Genomic DNA, 21,743 nt, shown 5'->3' on the forward strand with positions numbered 1-21,743 from the left:
CCAAGATCATATGCTCAATGTACGTCAACATACAGACAGAAAATTATTTGACCAGATCTTGTTTTCTATGGCGGTATTAATGACTTCAGTGGTTATTTATCTCTTCATCATTAATCACATTCATACTATAATATTCTTTTATATACTTTATTCATAACAAAACTGTTATGAACAAGTTTAGACAAAATAAAAAGTTGTGTCATTATGTTGATGTAGCTAGCGATCACCTGCTTTTCAGGCAGGCAAGTGTGACTGTGTGCCTCCTCACTTTAATATCTAAATTATTCAAGTCGTGTAATCTGAGTCTAATAAGAGAGGACTCTGCTCAAGTTTTGCATAAATATTTACACAGATTGGTGTGAGTCTGTAATTGATATCCTGGCAAGCTGAAGTTCAAGTGGTCAGTATTTGACCATTTTACTGATTAAAACTAAAATCAGCCAACAGTTGTGCTAAAAAATATTCACCCCTCACATTTAACATGGTTTTGCAACCTGTTTTTTTGTGTGAAAGTTGCAATTTTGATGGGCTTCCCATTTGAATAATGAATCCGGATGTAGTGTTTATTCACCACAGAATGAATAAGTAATGTATTCATTTTGAGAAAATGTTCTAAATGCAAGGGGGTGGGGAGGGGTTGAATAATATTACATGCAGATTTATGTGTACCATAACCAGAAAACTACAAATAGGTGTACTGCATTATGATGGTGACTGCAATGTACAGGTCTATGAGATCTTTATTGTTCAGTTTAACACATTCATTTTTGAGAACGGGGTTCCATTCATTACTTCAAAGGTTGAAAATGAAAACAATTTGAAATAAACCCTTTGCAGTACTTAATTTCTTTTTAGAATGAGTATTAATAAGCAACATGGAAATTAGGCAATCACATCAATTTTGTTGTTGTTTTGCAATTATATAATCATTCTGAAGGATGTCCTAAAAGTCGGTAGCCCTTCCCCTATATAAAAGATAGGAAAGGATTAATTAAATGAGAGATCCTTCTGTCCTGGAAGTGTGATAATGAGGGATGGAGTCATTCCTTTTCTTATTCACACTTAGGATAGGGCACCTAAAGCAATGTAACTTCTGATAATTAGGAAATCCTTAAGACACATGTTTGTGATTGGATGATAGATATGTGCATGCCCCAGTGGAGGGTCCAGTGACATGAGGAACGGTAGCTAAAGGTGCTTCCAGAAGCACATTTTCCCTCTGTCCATTAGAGTCAAGCATAATATGCAGACTATGCACTACATGCATCTACTACCAAAGATACTACTATTGTCTCACTCATACATAGGCCATTACCAACTTTAGGATTCTTACTGCTGCCCACGGAGATGCAATTACTCCATTTTAGCTCTTCATTTCCCTGAGTGTCTAGAATTTAGAATTGATGACATGTGCATGGAGGATATCATAGTCATCTCAATTCTTCGATAAACATTGTCAACTTGCAAAAATGGACAGTAACTCCACCAGCTTGATGAGTTTCAGTAGTTTCAGTGATTCTGAAGTAGGTTATTTGCTTTCCACCTCCATGTCTGAAGTATGTCTTCAGGAAATTACAGATTTGTGTTCATGTTTTTTTTACGGAAGATCTTTGACGTCATGATGGGTGTTCAATAAAACTGTGAAGGCTTTGAGCCAAGTTGGACGTCACTGGTGGATAACCGATTTATTATGTAATACTTTCATGGCCCATAGAACTGTCATGTCTGTTTTCTTCAGCCTTTTCTTGTCTAAACTTCAGAGATGATAGACCTTATTATCCTTTCTTAAAATCCTCAGTGGGTGCAATTGCCTGTCTGAGTAACACTTGATTGGCTTTGTTGCATTCAGGATTTTCTGTTAGGTGCTTTGATTTGGATGATTTATCCTCACCTTGACTTTTACATTCACATGTTTGACATCATGATCATTTCTACTTGTAGATCTTCATTGGATAACGAGAGTCAACACTTGCACTCAGAGAAATGTGGATGTATCACTCTTCCTTGCTTCCAAGACATTTAATTAATATATTTTATTTTTGGTTTATAGGAGGATCTAGAGAGCCATGCTCCCCTTTTTGCTGACCATGAATCAATCAGTGAACTCTTAGAGTGTTCCTCGCTAGGAGGTTCGTCTGCTTTTGGTGGATCTGGCGGGATGCAAGCGGAGCAACGAGATGTGCCAAGGCCCAGGACCCGGTTCATGTCCCTAGATGTTACTGGCTCTACCCCAAGTAATCTTCTTAAACGATCTCATAGCAATCCAAAGAGATCATCCAAACCCAAAGGTAAGAGTACTGCAGAAGAAGTTATCTTTGAAAAATCTTAACTATTGTATGATAAGGTACATGTACTCCACACTATTTTGCCCCCATCTCTGTTCAAAGGCGATTCCATGCTAGAAAAATCAGCTATTTTTGCAACATTTTTCAACCTATTGTCCAAAAAAACAAAGGACTTCAATTTGTTTTGTGGTAGTAATAGAGTACTACTGGATAGACATATAAAAACTGACACCCAACAAAAATATGCTGTCCTTGGGTGAATTAGAGGTGAAAATGTTGCGTGTCGTTCGGGACATTTCTGAGTCCTGTAGGATACACAACATTTTTGCCCTTAATTTGCCCATAATCAAATATTTTTATGTTGGTATCAGTTTTTCACATTGACTACCCACTATAACTTTATTATTGACCAAAAATAATTGTTCATTGCTCAAGCAATCAGCTTAGAGACTAGAAATTGTTGACAAAATGTCCCGTACAACACGTATGGAATCGCCCTCAAGTGAAGTAGGTGCTACACCATTCGTTGTTGTAAGTTGTATTCAATAGAGAAAAAAAAATCATGTTGTGTGCATGCTTCTGTTTCAAAGTGACATTATGACTTGCAGTTTTTCAAGTTGCTCTTGAATTAGGGGTTATTTATATTATTCAAATATTTATTTATTCACGTCTTTATAAAAATCAGGATAGTCACATCAAGCTAACCCTTCTGTACATGTACGTACAAGCAATTCACATTTCAAACATTTAACTGATACAAAACATATATAGTTGAACAATTAATTAACTTGGAATTTGTGAAAATTTTGTTTGAAATAGGAAGTAAGACTGACCATTTAGTAAGTACAGGTAATGAGTTGAATAATCTTACTGCAAGAAAATAATCATTTTTTTTGCTCTCTTTTGTGAGATAAATTTGGTGAATTAAAATAGATTTTGTGGAATAAGGATAAGCATCATTAGCTATTATGAGACATAGGTTGAAGTTGAACTACGAGCAAGACTAAGAAAGATTTCTACCGAAGAAGTAGTCTGATATCAATAACTCAATTTGCATGAGATATGAATGGAGTACCCTTTGAACCATGCTCTTGTTTTGTCAATGTTTGCTCTTAAAAAATGCATAATATTGTTGGGGCTTTGGGGCAAGTAAGTTGCAAATCTCACTAGAAATTCATTAAGGGGTGGTGGGGGATCAAATTTTTAAAATTCATATAAATTTTTCTTAAGTTTGAGTGAGTAGTCACAAGTCATTGGTTGCTACCAATCTTTCTGAATGCATTGAGTGTGGAGCATTGTGACCCAGTGGATTAGTCATTTGACTTTGAAACAGAGGGTCGTTGGTTCGAATCCCAGCCATGGCGAAATTTATCCACATTGTGCTGAACTCGACCCAGGTGAGGTGATTGGGTACCCGGCAGGATTAATTCTTTGAATGCGTGAGTGCTGAAAGGCAACTCCAGTTAAAGCCGGGGTAATAATGATAATAAAAACGCGCCTCGGAATAGAATAATTCTAAATAGATCAGGGAATACTTTTCCTGGTATCGCATCGCAATTTGCTCCACATTTTTTTAAGACTGCAAAGCATTGTCTTTTGTATAGCATATTTTTAGGTAGGACTGTACATTACTTTAATAGTTGAGAGCTTTTCTCTTATAACAAAAATGCTATTCAACTTTGTAAAGCAAAATTATTCCCTGTAGATAGCACTATATAAATGCCTGTTGTTATTGTTATTGTGAACAGAAGGACAGGCATATAAATTAGATTTTACTTTACCTGATATTTAGGTAAAAATAATTTGCTTTGAGAAGGAAACTTGTCTCAATTTTCTCTCTTTTCCCCCATGTTGATAGATGTTTTTGTACTTTTTTTCATTAATTTTCATTTTAAATAATGACAATGATCATTCTATTTTTTTATTTCCTGTTTTATTATACCTATTTATCCATTGCTAATTTGTTTATCAATGATTTATTTTTTAGAATGCTTTAACATTATTATTTATTTATCTTTTTTTTTTTGGGGGGGGGTCCACATCATGCAAGTGTCATGTTGGTGCACGTACATCCTTATCACCACACTTTCACGGATCGCGTGTGTGCAAAAATGTCCTTAGCAGCACGCATTTAAGTGTATTGCGTAAGTGTGTTTCTGCATTGATGAGGTGCGCAATAATGTTTTACTAAAAAGGGTGTTGTTGCACCCACATGACAACAGATAAAGACCTCCATTTGCATCATTTTCATGGATTTAGAATTTAAGTATGCCCCCGCAGACGAAGTCCGGAGGGGGCATTAAGCGTTGCCCCTGTCCGTCCGTCCCTCTACTTGATTTCTGCGCAATAACTCGAAAAATATCTAACAGATTAAAAAAATTTGGGTGTATAGGCAGATCACACCAAAATACAGGCTAAGTTTGAATTCAGAGTCCGCAGGTCAAAGGTCACAGCTCATTTAATATGCGAGTTGGTTCAATCATATTAAATGAATTTTTTATCGTGTTAAGTGGGGCCATCTGTGTCCTTTGGACACGTCAGCTTTCTAGTTTATTATAATAAATGTAAGATTATTCAATGTTTTATGTCCTGGATATTACTTATGTAAGTAAATGTAGGTCTGTAGTTTATTTGTATTTTTCTTTTTGAAATGTTGGAACATGAATCGCTAGTTTGAAATTTGTTTTCTTGGAGGGGTCTAATATAGATGTAGGTCATGTTACAGTGGATGAAAGACATTAGTGTATCACTCTGATTTTCAGATATTCTGTAGAGAAAAGAACATTTTCAAGTTTTGAGTAAAGTTTACCAAGTGTTCAACTCTTGGAGATTGACCGCAATCTGGTTAATGTTCTGCCATCATACTGTGTAAAGCTTGATCATATCTCTCCAGGTGATGAAGAGAAAAGACTTTAAAATCTAAGATAGCCTGAAGGAAAGTGTTTAATCAGTGAAATCTGAGCCCCTTAGGCATCCATACTCTCTTTCAGCAATTTAGAGTGAATTAAGGGGAAACCCCAAGAAAATACAAACAAATTAAAGGGAGGAATGATCTCTTATCATCTTCTGCAGTTCAACAAGTGATATGATAAACATTGTAAAGACATCTGATTTACTCAGATATCGGGAAAGATATTTTATTGGTTTCTTTCTATGTACATGTATTATATAATTCTATCTATTCAAACTTGATTATAGTGTATATTTCTCTTTTTTCCTTTTTTAGGGGGGAGTCTAGTTCATGAGTTGACATTTAAACCCCCAGGCTTGTGGTATCCACTATCCACTATAGTATTTTCTGTACATCAATACCAAGTGTTTATCTCAATTTTTATTAAAGGTTCAAGAAAGGAGTCCAGAGCAGACTAAATTTACAATAAAAGAGTATGATTTCAATGTGCTACCAAATGTGATTCAGTGCCTGTAAATACAGTGATTCGTAGAATGGTAACATGGACAACATCTGCAGTAGATATGGACTTAGTGGAAATGATCATCTCCCAAAGTTTTGCTTTGATATTATCATCCTTCTATCATCTTTTACATCTCTTTAGATACTTCACACACATATCTTTCCCTCTATATTTAAGGCGATGCCATTTTATAATCTTGCCCGTCAATGTTGTCCCTTGTTGGTTTTTTCTTTAAAGAAAATGCATTACAGATGTTTTCTATTGAGGATGTGCATCTTCCTCTCACACACATTGTTTTTCACTTCCCTGTCTTGTTGTAGTGTGCCAGTAGTATGCATAATGTTACCATAATTGTAGTGCAATGTTACTGAAATAGCCAGGAGGCTACAAGAAATAGAGAACAAATGTAGAGATTGTAATTGCATTGACCAGTCTCTCATTCAATTCTGGTTAACAATTTCTGCTATCAGACCACACCTTTTTCTGCATTAGAGGCACGGCAGAATGAAATCGGAATCAGGATTACAGAAAACCTATGTGTATATAGTCATTGCTCAGAAATCATCTTCTTCCCTAGGGGCTAATTGAAATTGGACAGTACCATGATTGATCACATAATATCCTTATAAAACTTGTATGGAAATTCTCTGTAATGACTCATTTACGTGACTTGGCTAAAAAGCTATTTTTTGCAAGTTTCAGGGGGAAATTTGATCTCCTTTCTAAGAGAGATTTTGATCAGTATTTTTTTTTTGCTTGATCTGTTTGCCTTTGCTCAAGTGATAATGAATATGTTAAGGTTTTGTCTCGAGAAATTCATTTTTTGTTTTCCTATAAAAGCTAATGCATTTTGCAGAATTTATGTTTTTATATCTTAATTTTTTGGTTTTTATGGTTTCAATTCTTAAATTTACTCTTTAGTTGGCCATTGTAATAATGTCAGACCATTGAAAAAGTCTTGCAGTATAAAATTAGACTTAATTTATCAGTACAATTTGTCAAACTTTGTATTGTTTTTGAAGAAGTTTTCACGATGGCCACTTTGTTTATTAATTAAATCAATTCTTTGTTCAAACTAATGCACAAAACAATTCAATTGCAGATGTGGTATACTGTATACATGTATTACATTACATAAAAGAGAAACAAAAGTTGTGAGGTACGGTATCTGAAATAAGTGTGATGTACAATAAATCAAGGTGGAGAATGCCACCATTAATGGGAAGGCTTGAATGGATAACGCCTTCTGAAAATAAATTATTGGGTGTCTTTAAATAAAAAATTGGGGTACATCTATAACATTGTTAATAATCTTGTTCTAGGTGTAGGTGCAGTTGGATCTGTTGACTAATATAATTTTTCTAGAAGTATCAGACCATAACTTGATATCTTTCTTTATATTTCTTCCGCTTTGAAGATTATGTATTGCATGCTCTAATAATTTTCACATTAAGTAATCTTAGAAAATTGTTTTGATCTCTTTGAAGTTGTGCTTTATAATATTCCTTACTTGCCAACTTCTTTATGCTCCCCTGAGTGCTTCCTTATATATGCAACTAATTTTAGATAAAATTTTGATGAGATATTCTAGACCATTAGCATAATGGACTGGCTAATATAAATCTTCTGAGTGAGAGGTGTAGCATATATAATCAAAGTGCTTTTGATGGAAATGTGAAGCATCAAATGATTAAGGGATGTTTATCTTTGCAGCTGTTAAACTGAAGTCAATTTGTCAATTCCTTGTGATATAGCACTCTCTGATAATGCAGAAGTTATCTCATATTTATGTGGTTACTATAATTATATTACTGCAGCAGCAGAAGTGGAAGTAACAGAAGTGGTATATTTTGGAGATGAAATACATGATTTTCATTCTAATTTATAACCATAGGAGAGAGCAGCTCACAGAAAATCTGCAGATCGATGCAGTGTGGATCAGGTGAAATAACAATCATTGTTTTGAAGCAATCCATTCTACCAATCAATAAATCAAGAATAAATGCCCCATTTCCTGAAGACTGTATAATTAGAACTTAATTAAGCATGAATGTCCATCAGGATTTACCTGTTGAAAAATATTCCCCCGCGTTGAGATCGACCTTGTGATGATGTTTTAAAACAAGAACATGTGTATCTCTTGATATTCAGAAACTCAAAAGGATCAATTTTGTATTGTCTTGGATTCCGGTTTGGATGGTTACTTTGAGTGAAATTTTTCCCAATTGAACAGTTTTGAAATGATTACTAATGAAAGAAAAAGTTAATCTCCTAGCTAGACATCCCATGCTCTTGATTCAGTCTTCTGTAATTAATGTGCTTTGTTTATCATGTATTGATTTCTTCGCTTGGCTGGTGTCAATGTTCTGGCAATATGGATTGCTCTTTTGGGAATCAAAGTAGATAATTCCTAGCCCACTGGTTGTACATGTACATATATGCAGTTGAAACATATTTTTTTAAATCTTGGACTGTTCTCATGAAATCAATTTCATATCATATGATTACTGATTATTCCTCTCAAATTAAAGTAAAAAATTTATTTATAGACTGGTAGATATTCCTTGAATGGACAGATGAACTGTCCTGAGGTATGCTAAGGAAAAAGGCGAAAAATACAAAATCCAGGAATATTGTTTCATTCACAAGAGTATAGAAATATCATTCTTCCATAGTGATAAGTGTTGCATCTCTAAGTTGAAATTTATCACTGTTACTGGGTAATGTAATTGTGTCTTTCTTTTTTAAAGATAAATACCAGTTTTGGTATAAACAATCCCAAAATGAGTTCGAACAGAAGCCAGTGAATTTACCACTAAAGTGTTTGTGTGACAGTCTGTGCCAAGAAGCTCTGAAAAAAATGTGTAATTTCTAAGAAATTAGTAAAATAAGCACAGAATTACATCAAATATTGGGGCTTTTTTTTTCAATATTAATGCACTGTCCCACATGTGCTTTTCTGTGTACCCCAGTAATTGATCATCAGAGCCAAGATTTCAAGACTTTACAAAGAATACTTTAATATACCAGATCTAGATGTACAATAATATTTTGACAATTAACTTTGATTTTAAGACTTTCTCTCGAAATACTAGGTTGCTGCAACTACTGTCTTTAACCTTTAAAGCAGTTGATTCTGTTTCACTTCATTGCTCTCCGTAATCAGTGCCACATTGTCCGGGGGAGGGGGGGGGGTACTAAACAGCCTGTTAACTGTACTGCAATCATTAGCACTGTAAGCCTGCTATCATCAGCCGGGGGGGGGGGAGGGATTGTGAAACGGGGGCCCCAGACCAGCTCCATAACATAAAGCTTAGCGATTGATTATGGGACTGATTGCTTGTTTAAATGCATTCATTATTGTGTAAGATCAGTTGCAAAAAAAAAAGGCCTCTTATGGTCAATCGCTATATCGTGCCCGGATAGCAAAAGAAGTACTGCAGTGATTGATCTAATACATCTGTACAATTATGATTTATCATGGTTTACATGTGATTGTTCATACTGATCAAGCAATCAATCATTAAAATTTGCCCTTTTATCCATTCTTGCAGCCTTGTATTAGTGACCTAAAAGAAGCTCCATAATTGATCTAAATGCTTATCTTAAGGGGGTATCTCACTGGGCTTGAAACTAGTTCGCGACTCCAAATTTTGCTAGTTGCAGAGACGTCTCAGAGATGTCGCGGAGACGTCTCTGCAACTAGCAAAATTTGGAGTCTCATGAAAATTACAGAGTCTCTGAGGAGTCGCAAGAAGATTAAACATGTTTAATATTTTTGGAGACTGTTTCTAGTCTCCGCGACGTCTCCGAGAAGTCACCATCAGTTGCGAGAAGTCACCATCAGTTGCTGCGACGTCTCGGAGACTAATGATATCCGCGACTGCTGAGACGTCGCCGCGATGTCTCAGAGACGTCTCAGAGACATCGCGAAGACCTGCTGGAGACCAAAAAAATTATAATACATTGCGGAGACGTCTCCGCGACACTTCTTCACACTGTTTGACCCACTTCAGAAACCACGTGACTGAACGCGTGCTGATATCCCTCCTCCTGCTCCAAGTCAGGTGCATGATCTTTCAAACGTTCCATCGAGACGTCTCCTTGGTGAGAGCGCAAGCCATTTTTGTCTCCGAGACTGCAGCGACTGATAAGTTGGAGACTGTCGCGGCGACGTCTCCGTTGGTGAGATAGGGCCTTTACACAGCTCACAAGAGTACAAGTACATGAATTTTCATCTGGATATAGCAAACTCTTTCTAATCCTGTATACATGCAGGATCTGGCATAAGACTAGGTTGAGATGTTTGTGTACATGAAATGGATAAATTAATTTTTCACAGCTGCTTCCAGTGCTATTTAGATGAAATAAGACAGTAGAGTATTCAATGAAAAAACAAAAATTCTAGTTCTAATGAAGAGATAAGCATTGTCTTTTGAAGGCCAGGAAGGCAATTATGGTGAAAACTGGCATTTTTTTGTAGATTTTGTAAAGACTACGCTTTGGAACTTGGGCAATGCTCCCCAAAGCCAAGTACCTTTGGCTAGTATCAAGATTTCATTGTTACATATTTTCTGTTTCATGTTTGATATTTATTAACCTCTTTTTTCTCCAGTTTAGCTGTGTAAACCCCCTTTGAATGTAGACTGCCTTTAACACATTTGAAATTAGTTAAAAATAGGTATTTATGACTCAAAGCTTGCCACATTCTCTTGAATAATCAGTGTGAAAGTTACAAATATGTTTTGACATTTTTGGCAGTGACTATGAGACAGGGTTACGTGTAACAATATCAATCTTCAGCTTTAAATAGCATGTTGCAGGTTAAAGTTCCTTTCTGTTAGTACCTATCTTAGAGTCAAAAGTAACATAAAGAAATGTTGCTTCCGATCACAAAGTATTTGAGTTTTATGCAAAAAATTAAGAGTAAATGTTGGAGAATATTAAATATATGTTTGATTTTTTTTTGCGGGGGGGGGGGGGGCAAGAAAGAAGAGGGAATTTAAATTTTATTCAGAAGAGAAGACAAGTATCTTGACATTATAGGATTGCAGTTGAAGCATTGGTCATTTCCTTTTTCAATCTTTGTCAATTTATTTTGCTGCTGAATAAGAGGTAGAGACATACATGTTTAGTATCAAAAAGCACTTCAGTCTCTTTATACTCTACAGTAGAGACCTAAATCTTCACATGTATACTAGGATGAAAGCCTCTCCTCATTTTTGTCTGTGTTTTTTTTCTTCAGATTCAATTGTTAATGTTAAGAATTTTCAATTAACTGGGAGTATCTTGTATTACAGTTACCATTGCCTGACGTATTTGTCTTCAATGACACTTCATTCTCTTAAATCCAATTCACAGTCAAATTTCCTACACCAATCTACACTGCTTGACTATTAATGCTTGAAGCATTTCAGATTATATCAATTAAGATGTAATTAAAGAGATAAGTGCCCAACAAGATTTTGCCGCTAGTTTAGTTATACCCCTTTCATATACCCAATTAAAATGAATTAGGCGGCTAATAGCAGCATAATTTGGTCGTAAAATTGGAGGAGGACAAGAGTTATCCGCATTACTCTGATGCTGCTATTATCCGCATAATAGCGGCATCGGGATAAGATTTTGAGTTTATGAACGCATTTCCAAATAATGCGGCTAATTGCCATGGTGCGGTCACAAGGTCACCCTTTTCCAACACAACCGCATCGGAGGGGGCGTGTCCAGTTGTCATGGCGATTATCCGCCTTTTTCAGGACGGGCGCTCGTAAAAATAATGCGGCTTATTTTCGGAGTTTATGAACGCAATTTTTATTGAATTATCCGCATTACTCTTAGGCGGCTAATTGGAGGATAGGTTTATGAAAAGGGTATTAGAGGCCGTTCTCATTACGCTTTCTAAAACTAGTTCACTGGAAACCGATTCAGGAAACCACTTTGGAAGATCGCTTTGCTAGCGTTCCCACTTGATCACACGAAAGTGGTTTTCAAAATCACTTCACGTAAAGCGCTCTTTTTGCTATGGAAATGCTCTCAGTGGGGTGACACGTTTCGCGCGAAATTCAAAACCGCAGCATAGGCATTCTACACCTGTCGTGTGGAGTAGTACGCTCAAAATGTGCGAAGAAACGGTTGTTTCCTCACTTATGCTAAAAACCAGTTTAACGAGGCAAAGCAATCTTAAAAACTACATCTCGAGATGGTTTTCGAAACTGGTTTGGAAGATCGCTTCCAAGACCGCTTTGACCGTTCTCACTTCGCGTTAAACTAGTTTCCATTTAACCAGTTTCCAGTAAACTAGTTTTAGGAACGTAGTGAGAACAGCCTCTTAGTCTATCTCCTTTAAATTCTTGATGTACAAAGAGGATGAAAGGAGTTTTAGAAGTATGTATTCATACAACCATAGAAGTGAGATGCGCTGAAACACTCTTACTCCATGTGTAGATTAAGAGATGTCCTTGCACTGATATTACAAAATGAATATTTGTTTATCATCTGTTGTGAGAAACAAGTTCTAATCCATGTTTATAACCTGTATGGTGTGATGTGGTGAGGTGAATCTATAAGGTTTTATTGAAACGGTGTTTTACAAAGATTTAAATTGCGTGTGGAATAAAAGGCTTGACCGCATTAGTCAGATAGTGCCATGAAGACGTGCATTACTGCAAATCAATCAGTAACAAAGTGTGTTGCATAATTATCATGTACGCATCAGCCTTTAAGTGTGACTCTTAAGTCATACTTAAATCTTTGTGAAACACCCCCCAGGACATGCAACAAGTATATAATGCAGAGATGGATATTTATGAGAAAAGTTGTGTAAATGAAAGTTTTAGTTTATTTTATGCACAGCCAAAAGGCTCTAGATGCTATCTTAAAACTCCTGAGATGCATGTGAAATTAATGAACACACAGAATCTAAACACCATTGGGTTTTTCAGTCTCAATGACATGGCTGCAGTTTCTATTTTCATTTTTTTTCTGCTTTGGATTAGATTATCTTCCTAGCACATTCACTCATAAGAACACCAGTGAAATCAAATATTTTTTTTGTAGAATAATAAGAATATTAAAAAAAAATTATTGAATTTTAGGTGCACATAAATAGGGCTCTCCTTTCTACCTACTACATGCATATACATGTATATGCCGAACATTAACCTCTTCATTTTGGACTATGAAACCATGAATCTTTGTGTAGTTATGCATGGATACAATTCACATGGATATGTGCTATTACATCGTCTCTCTCATTATTCACTTCTCATTATTTCACCCATCTCCCTCACTTATATCAGCAATGGACATTGTGGGTATTTTGTGACAGTTAAAGTCAGTGCTGCATCCCTGTGGTGGAATATGATACCATATATTACTTTGACAGAAATGATGACAGCATGATAATAATGCAAAATGAGAAAGGCTCCGATAACAAATTATAACAACACAGAATATTTTCTTAGGAAGATGGTCTGTATCAAACTGTTGTGGACAGAGCTTGGGCATTTCGCAGGGGAATTTATAGCAAAAATAGAAAAAGCTTTGCACAGACTGCAGGGCTTTTCCCTATTCATTGCAAGAGTAGTGGAGTAGATCTTCTTTCATAAATATGATATGGTTGTAAGAAATACCCAAATGTCAAGATTCAATGAAATGTTTCAATATCAATGTGATATTTTGTATGGTTACTATTAAAGAATGCAATACTTTTAGAATTTTGAGAGAAAGTATTGAAAACAGCTCAGAAAGTAATAGGACAAAATTAAGAAAATGTGAAATATGTATTTCTGTTGTGACACAAAGTAGTTGTAGTCCTCTCTATTTTTATGTTAATTGAGAGAATTTTCTTTTTTCCTCAAGTCAAATTGATGCATCAAATATGAAATTCTGTAAAGTGGACCGTGTGTAAAATGTGGATGAGAAAGCCTTGACAAACATACATTGAAAAGCCTTAATGATAATAATAAAACAGTTCTTGTATAGTGCCTTGAAATGCAGGTATTAATTACACAGATAGTGAAGTAGCAATATGTTATCCTGGACTTCATTTTATTTCCTGACAAGATGTACAAGTAGTTTTCAGGAAGTTGATTTATTGTGTTTGGTGTACATGATTTCAGTAATGAGATGATTTCTATTATGTTTGAATCAGAAGGGTATTATGGGAACTAAAAGGGGTTAAGGAAAATAAACACTTTCCATTTTATGTGAATTTCATTCAGGATCTAAAATGAAAAAATTCTCTTGCAGCTAATCAATGATGGCGGAAGCCAAACAGTTTAGGGGGGGTCCACCTGAAATTTTGGGATGGACACAGATAAAGTTGGACAAGCAAAAAAAAAGGTTATCAACATAAATTATGGGGGGGGGGATCTCGCGCCTTTGGTGCTTATTGGATCTTACTGCACATGCTCACAACTTGAAGAACTGTCTCTTACGGTATGTTTATGGGCGGTGTGGATGCAGGAATAATTATCAAGTACTTTTTAGCCTAAAAAAGTTCATGTACATGTAATTTAACAGGGATTCTTGTGATCAAGGCAGTTTGAAAACCTAATTGCCCATCTAGCTTCTGAGATGACGTATCTCCTGATACATTAATTGGTTCTGAACTCAGAGGCATCGTTTTGTTTTAATGACTCTTGTTTGTCTTGCTCTTCTCATCACCTTCTTAATCTATGGATATTGGGCAGAGAAATGTCAAAGCCATGAATTATGGTCTCCTTAAACACTTCACAGGGGACAATACTCATTTATTTGTATTCTCTAGAGTAGACAGCAGCTCATCTTTAATTGGGTAGGGGATCATAGCATGTTTGATTGTTCGCTGGTTGTATTAGTCATGAAACTCTTCTTTCACTCAGCATATATCAGTTTGGTAATAAAGGGAGTTGCATATTCAAGACAGTGATTTCCATATCTTAAAACTTATGTATTCAGCATCTTTCATTCTATTTTTTCTCCTTTCACACCCTTTCTTGTTTTCTTTTGTATGAGTTGATACCTAAGTTTCTCTCTGATGAAATGTGTCCATTTCTTTTTCTTTTTTTCCTGTCTAATTCTGATATGTCTGGATATATTTTTCTCTCGCATGTTGTCTTTGAGGTCGTTTCCTAATTTTTCTTTTCAGTATGTCTTTCTTTCCTCTAACTCTTCTACGTGTGTATTTCTTTGTTTCATTTCATTGTGTCTTTTGTACCTACCCATCCATATTTCTCCTTGTGGCCATCCATCATCCTTTCAATCTAACTTTGCTGTCCCATTTAGCATTTTTGTGATTCCCTTCTCACTACTCCTCTCTGTCTCTTTTACAGGGTACATACCCAGGAATCCCACTAGAGAATTAGAGATGTTAAGCTGATTAGGAATATGCATTGCTGTAATTTCGTGTCACAGATTGACTAGGATATGTGCAATATCTGTCAAGGTTTGACACCTACGCGTAATTGGCTTTTGGCTCTGACATCAGTAAACCCCAGACATTTGGTAATTTTTAAAAAATTCTATCTTTTCTACAGGTGTTAGTCCTTTGGCAAGGTTCTCATCTCCACCGGAACAATCTGCGTCATCGGAGCAGGTCTGGGTTCTTGATGAGGAAAGGCGAAAGGCTGCTGATCAACCCCTTACAAGCAGCACCGAGAACAACCTAAACTACCCTTCCAAGCCTACTCCCGCCAATGTGGCTCAGCACCTTTTGAACCGAGGAAGCAGTGAACGAATAAAGGGAGACCGGAGTGCCATGATGTACCCTCAGAATATCTCCAGGGGTACAAGTAGACATCTCCGAAGTTGTTCTGCAGAGAATCTACCTGCAATCCCAAACAGAGGAAGTGGTTCTGAGGCCAAACCAGGTATGGAAGCTCGTAGCAGCTCAATGAATGACATTGTAAGGATGGATCCAGCACTCCAGATTCCAGTGATTGGAGTCGAGGAACCTTCCGACCAAGAGGACCAAAAGACGTCATCTGACCATGAAGATGATAAAATCCAATCCAAAGGGACCGAACAACCAAAATCTCCTGTCAGCTCTCCACCTCTACCGAGGTTCTTGAATCCGGACCTGGCAAAACGACTGTCACTTCCTAATGAAGGGAGTGGCAGTAGTCTATCTACTAGAACTGGAAGTGACAGTGATCTTAGTTACACTGGTAGTATTACACCAGATATTAATGAATGCAGGAGAAATGTTGGAGAGAGAGGTCAATTACGTAAAAGCAGGTAAGAATCCCAAGTTTGGCTTTTACTTTTCTTGCCTCTAAATGTAATATGTTTCTACATGATATTCATTGCTCACTATATTTTAATCTAAAGTTTTGTTTTAAGGTAGGAAATAAGTGTCTGGTATTAGACCATGATGCAACAACAGTAACAATTGTTTTTCCATGACATCCGAGAATCAAGTCACAAAGGAATCGGCCCTTCTAACTTACAGTGTTACTAATTATAACATAGAGCCTTATTTGCCATCAGCCATGAATTGGTAATCCACTCAATGCAAGTCCCTGAAGCTTACATTTTCAGAGTCGCTATTTAAGTACAGGTTCACGAGGGTCTATTCCCTTTACTCCGTTGTGTCATGATGTGATGTGATGGGAATTTGATATTTTGATACATCTGTCTGAGATGAGAGATGCTATTCTGAAAAACATATAAAGAAAGGTGAAAAAAAGCATTTTATTGAAGTTCAAAAGGTTAGTTACATGTAGATGAAAAGATCAATGAAATACGTCTTCTTGTGAATTGTTATAATGAAAATAACAATCATGGTGATGATGATGGATGCCATGATGATGATGATGAGGATGGTGGTGGTGGTGATATATTAATGCTAGACAAAAGAAGCAAAGTACTCAAGTTCCTTGAACATTAGTTGAATAAAATGCAGAAATCTATTTTCTTTCTGCAGAAAAATATTGAAAAAAAATTATGATGACTTGTAGATGTGTTGAAGCTATCCACCCTCTTCAAAATTCCCCTTATGCTGTAAGCAGGTAAATTGATGATGTGTAAGATAAGTGGGTTATCCTCTAGGGAAGGAGATGTGTGGTATGAAGATGACGCTTGCTTGATATACTATTATCCATGCCCAGAAGCATGAACACTCGTTTGTGTATCTTTAATTTTTAACTGCTCCATAACAAAAAGTTGAGATGAGGGATGTTCGTGTTTATCCATCAAATCATGCAATGCAAACATTGATTCGAATCAAGCTTGACTCTGCCTGACATATGCCATGACTTAGTCATTGATCGACATTTTTTCTGCCTCAATGATACAATGTTATTCATAGTTTTTAAATAGAAATTTAAGTACATGTATCATTCTGGGGATTTCTGGATTTTTTTAGATAAGGGTGAACATTTTAGAACAAACTTATTCAATCTAAATCAGATAATTGCCTACAACAGATACATGTATGACGTATGTTTTGAAAAATCCCATATTAAAAAAAAAATCTGTGATTTCTGTCTCCAGTATCAACTGACAAGTAAACCTCAGATCTGGGGAGGGTTTCAGGAAAGGACTTGTCAGACGTTTTATCCGACAGTTACTATAGTAACAGTGTTTCTCAACCAATCACAATCCAGGAAAGTTGTCAGATCTGACAACTTGTCGGACAAAAATATTGATGAAACGCCCCCCAGAATATAAATAAATCACTGAAATACAAGAGAGTGTTATCATGGTATGGTTTCCTTAAAAACCTTTTTCATTCTTGATATTCAAATGATTATTTTTTCATTGTATAGCGAACCTATGCCATAATGCCTGTTTGTTTGCCATGTTATCTTCAGGTAACACAGAGGAGGTGAAAGTGTATTTTATATGCAATATGTCAGCAGGTGGCTTGAAGCTTCTGATTGTCTGTTAGAGAGATCATCAACCCCAAAAGGCATATCAAAAATATGGATTTTCTTCATTGTCACTGCTCCTGATGATGTCAAGTCCCCTCGTGATGACAAAGGGGGCTTAATTGGTTCATTCATCTGTAATATGTCAGGCAATACACTATAGCTGGTAATCTCAGTGAACAATACCGAGTCAATGTTGATTGGGTCTGTAGTCCTCTAGTAGATGTGAGGTTTATTTTTTGAAAGGGAAGGGTTTATTCTTGATCTCTTTGATAACCTACAGAATTTTAAGATGATAATTGCTCTTTGAGTGGTCATCACCCCTTACCTTGCCACTTAGTACCCACCCTAAAATAGTCCAAATACACCTTGCAAAAAATTTGTTTTTTGTTTGTTTGATGATTCAAACATTTTTTTATATATAAAACTAGAGAACAAAGCCATTGATAATTATTTGAAAGGTATTGGATATTGCAATTGTATCAATAACATTTTGATTGATAAATCAAAATGAAAATCAATAATTTATCTAAAATGATATCAGTAACTCTGCAGAGAGTGACTCAATTTATACAGTCTTGCATCTTGAGCAATGCTAATGTGGTGTAATCCACAAATGCTGTAGGGCTCTCTTGCTGATGAAGACCGACTTAAAATCAATATAAGGATACCAGTGCTGGTTAGGATTATAGACCTGTATGAAGGATACACGCCGGTAATTATGCTGAATTATGGGGGAGGCAGCATTGCAGTAATCCTTTACAGAATATTCTCCAATCATATTCATTTAAAATATGGACTGAGCTACATGCATGCTGGCAAAAAAAATGAAAACCAAGCCGGGCCCTTATGCATAAAGCTAACCTTTTAGGATGACTCTGCCATTCATGATATCTTCCATTAAAACCTGATTTTGGTTGACTGTTGAGTGATACTGTAATGGTAGAAAATCAATAGTACTATGTACAGTTTTCTGCAATGATCCCTTAGAAGGGAGAGGGAGAGTTAAGTGAACATTGGTAACTTAAACATGGAATGTTAATGTACATGTAAGTACTCTGCCTTAGACAGATAAACTTGGAAGAGAGAAGAAGAGATAGACAGGAAGAAACAGAGAGAAATTGACTTCCTGACAGGCAGGCACACATATATGAATAGGGAGCTGTGCTTTCAGAGGTAGATGTGAATGTAGAAAGAATAATTAAAAAGGAGAATTTATCTTCATTTCATAATTGAACATGAAGTTTAAAGGGAATATCATCCATGGTGTGCTTTTACATTTCTTTTTGGTACTGGATTGATGGTTCTGATGATAACAAAACAGTACACATGAAGTATATTTTTTTTATAGAAAAAGTTGTGATTTTATGATCAAAGAGTTTATGAGAAAAAAAAATTCAGTATGGCAGCTTAATCGTGTCATGCTTAATGAAGACTGAGACACCACCTCTGAAGCAGAAGATGACTTAAAATAAAAGTGATCATAGTTATCTTTCGAATCCAGCTGAAAATAAAATCCAGATCAGAATGAATGATGATGTGAAGGAAAAGTTTGATCACTACTTGGGCTGTCATTTCATGGTGGTTTAGATGTCTTCTGCACCTGACTTTCAGTAATCCCCAGAAAGGATATAGATTCTCCATGATCATTGATTACTGGTCTAATGTTTATCTTATTGATTACATTCCTGAGGAACATTGCAGGGTATTCCATGGTAGTTTACTACCATTGCTGCTGATGTTATATGTGTACCACTGCATTCAGAGGATTAATACGTAAAAGATGTTTTTTGTTCATACATGTATTCTTCATTTTGGTTCCTGTATCAGAGTGTCTCGTAGAGGTAGTCGGTATTGATATTGAAAATTATGGCTGAAAAATGGTCCAAAGAGTATCACATCACTTTAGGTTTAATAGTTTTACAGAATATTAAAGTAATCATACCCAGTTTAACAATATATTTTATTCAATTACATTGTTTAGGAATTGATTAAAATTTTGATTTAGTATTGAAATTTCAGTATTATGATTCCACCGATATGAAAAATGTCATCTAAATGTTTTTCATGTTGAAACTTAATACATGTAAATGGTATTTATTTAAATGGAACTAATTACCACAAACCTTTGCCCATATTTCAATTAGTGAATTGCTACCCTTACTTCTTCAAGGCGCCAAATTCAACCTAGCTCACGTGCAGTGCATCAAAACACCTGGTGGCGGATTGATTACCCTTCTCAAATGTTCTCTTTTTTCTTATAGAGATTTTTGAGAGATGATCTCGAGTATTAAAGATTCAATCTTCTATGCGGTAAAATCAGGCCAACTGCATCGGGTAAACCTTAGGGAACATAAATGAGAGTTCGTAAATCTGCTGCTGCTTTGGAATTAATACTACTTTGATTGATCAAAGAGCCTCTATATTGGAGGATTTCGGTGCCGTGAGGGGGGGGGGGAGGTGTGGAGTCTGAGGTGGTAGTTGGGGGGATGCAAACCTGAAGATGACACCTTAGATGGAAGGGATTTTTTTTTTAAGATGAGATTACCTCTTCTTTAAAATGTTTGTGATCAATGAGTAAAAATTGGCCTCATTTGTAAAATTTTACAAGTGATGATAATATATTCTTAATACATGGGAGGAACTAGTTGGTCATGACCCCCCCCCCCCTTCTTGTCTCATCTCATGAAATCATTTTGTTATGATGACACCCAGTACCTTGTCTTTTTGACTTGTCTTCATGTTGACAAAGTCCATTTCCTGATACCCAATATATCATCTTCTTGTCTGTTAATGTTCACACTTTCTCATCCTGAAATCGTGCTTCTGTTGATTTCCAGCTTCCACATCTAGGAGTTAAAAGTAGAGCAAATCAGTTTGATTTATGGCTATATTATCTTTAATGATGCCTAAGAGTCATACATGAGTTATGGCCTGTTGCAAACCATAAAGGATGTTCTACAAACATTTCCATGACATAAGCTGTCTATCCTACCATGTAAGAATAATAAAGAGTACCCTCTCCACCTCCCATGTGTCTAAAATCATTGATGGAAGTGTGGGTTTGTTTCAAGGGGCCTGTTTCCTCCTGGCATATATGCATGTGTCCCCACTGTATTCATAATAGTATGGTTACAAAATACCAGTATATTGAAATGGTTCACGCCTCAAATACCTGATAATTTACTTTGTGTATTCGCACCTGCCTGGACCAGTTCAAGTTGTTGAGTTCTGTGTAGAAACAAGACTCTAGTATTCCAAAGATGCATTATACTTGTCTCACAAGAGTCACAGCAAAGTTCTTGCAATTTCTTTTTGCTCTCTGACAGGGAGACTTCCTGCAGATATTCTATAAATACTATAAATATGGGGGGGGAGGGGGGATGGGGGTGGTTGATATTGCAGGGATATCATACTGGCAGAATAACTGGTATTTCCATATTGCGTTGAACTCTTTCTCAGAAAATAGCAAGTATTTCGGTGGTTTGCCAGGTGTGGAGGTAACTGTGTGTGGTTTGGCAGGTGCGAAAGTAACTGTATGTATAAAGGCCACCGCACACCTTACGACCCGACTGGTTGGCGACTGAGTGAGGGGAGATGAATCGCAAGGCCGTCATCAGCCTCGACACCGCACACAAGCCTCGACACCGCACACCTTGCGATCCGATCTGCGACTCACGCATGCGCTTTTTTGGGGGCACAGCATCTGAGAAATTGCGCTTACTACTTCGTATGCGCGTTGTTTATCATAATACGCATTATGCAACTCTGCTGTCTGATTGGCTGGAGGTTGGATTGAGCTTGCGATCAAGTCATAAGGATTCTAAATGTCAAATCCTTGCGATTTTTTTTGCAACTTGTCTCTGACCGGTCTGCGACGCTCAACCTGACAAGAGCTGTGACACCACATCTCCCCTCACCCAGTCGCAAGCCAGTCCGCGACCGGTCGGGTCGTAAGGTGTGCGGTGGCCTTAAGATACCACTACTGCTACTCCTATGTGTTAGGCATTGAAAAAGTGCTCCTCATGAAAAATGGCCCTTTTTAATAGTGAGCTTGGCATGTTTTCAAGCATGATATATGTTTTGCAAATTTAAAGTTACCTATTAAAGTGTGGTAACTGAATACATTTAGAAATTCCTGAAATATACGAATAAAAATTAATACCAAGCAAATAAAAGTCAAATGAACATGA

At 36.4% G+C, this 21,743-nt stretch overlaps 1 protein-coding gene across 1 annotated transcript in view; it reads left to right on the forward strand.

The window, feature by feature from the left end:
* Positions 1 to 1,419: 1,419 nt before the first annotated feature.
* Positions 1,420 to 21,743, forward strand: part of LOC121429523 (anion exchange protein 3-like) — a 58,796-nt gene continuing 38,472 nt past the window's right edge. The window contains exons 1-3 of the mRNA XM_041626585.1: positions 1,420 to 1,523; positions 2,051 to 2,288; positions 15,217 to 15,916. Of these exons, the coding sequence (XP_041482519.1) occupies positions 1,470 to 1,523; positions 2,051 to 2,288; positions 15,217 to 15,916 (992 nt within the window). The 5' untranslated portion in view covers positions 1,420 to 1,469. The remainder of the gene's footprint in view (positions 1,524 to 2,050; positions 2,289 to 15,216; positions 15,917 to 21,743) is intronic.

Source organism: Lytechinus variegatus, chromosome 1, assembly GCF_018143015.1.
Source record: "Lytechinus variegatus isolate NC3 chromosome 1, Lvar_3.0, whole genome shotgun sequence".
In the NCBI taxonomy this organism is placed as follows: domain Eukaryota; kingdom Metazoa; phylum Echinodermata; class Echinoidea; order Temnopleuroida; family Toxopneustidae; genus Lytechinus; species Lytechinus variegatus.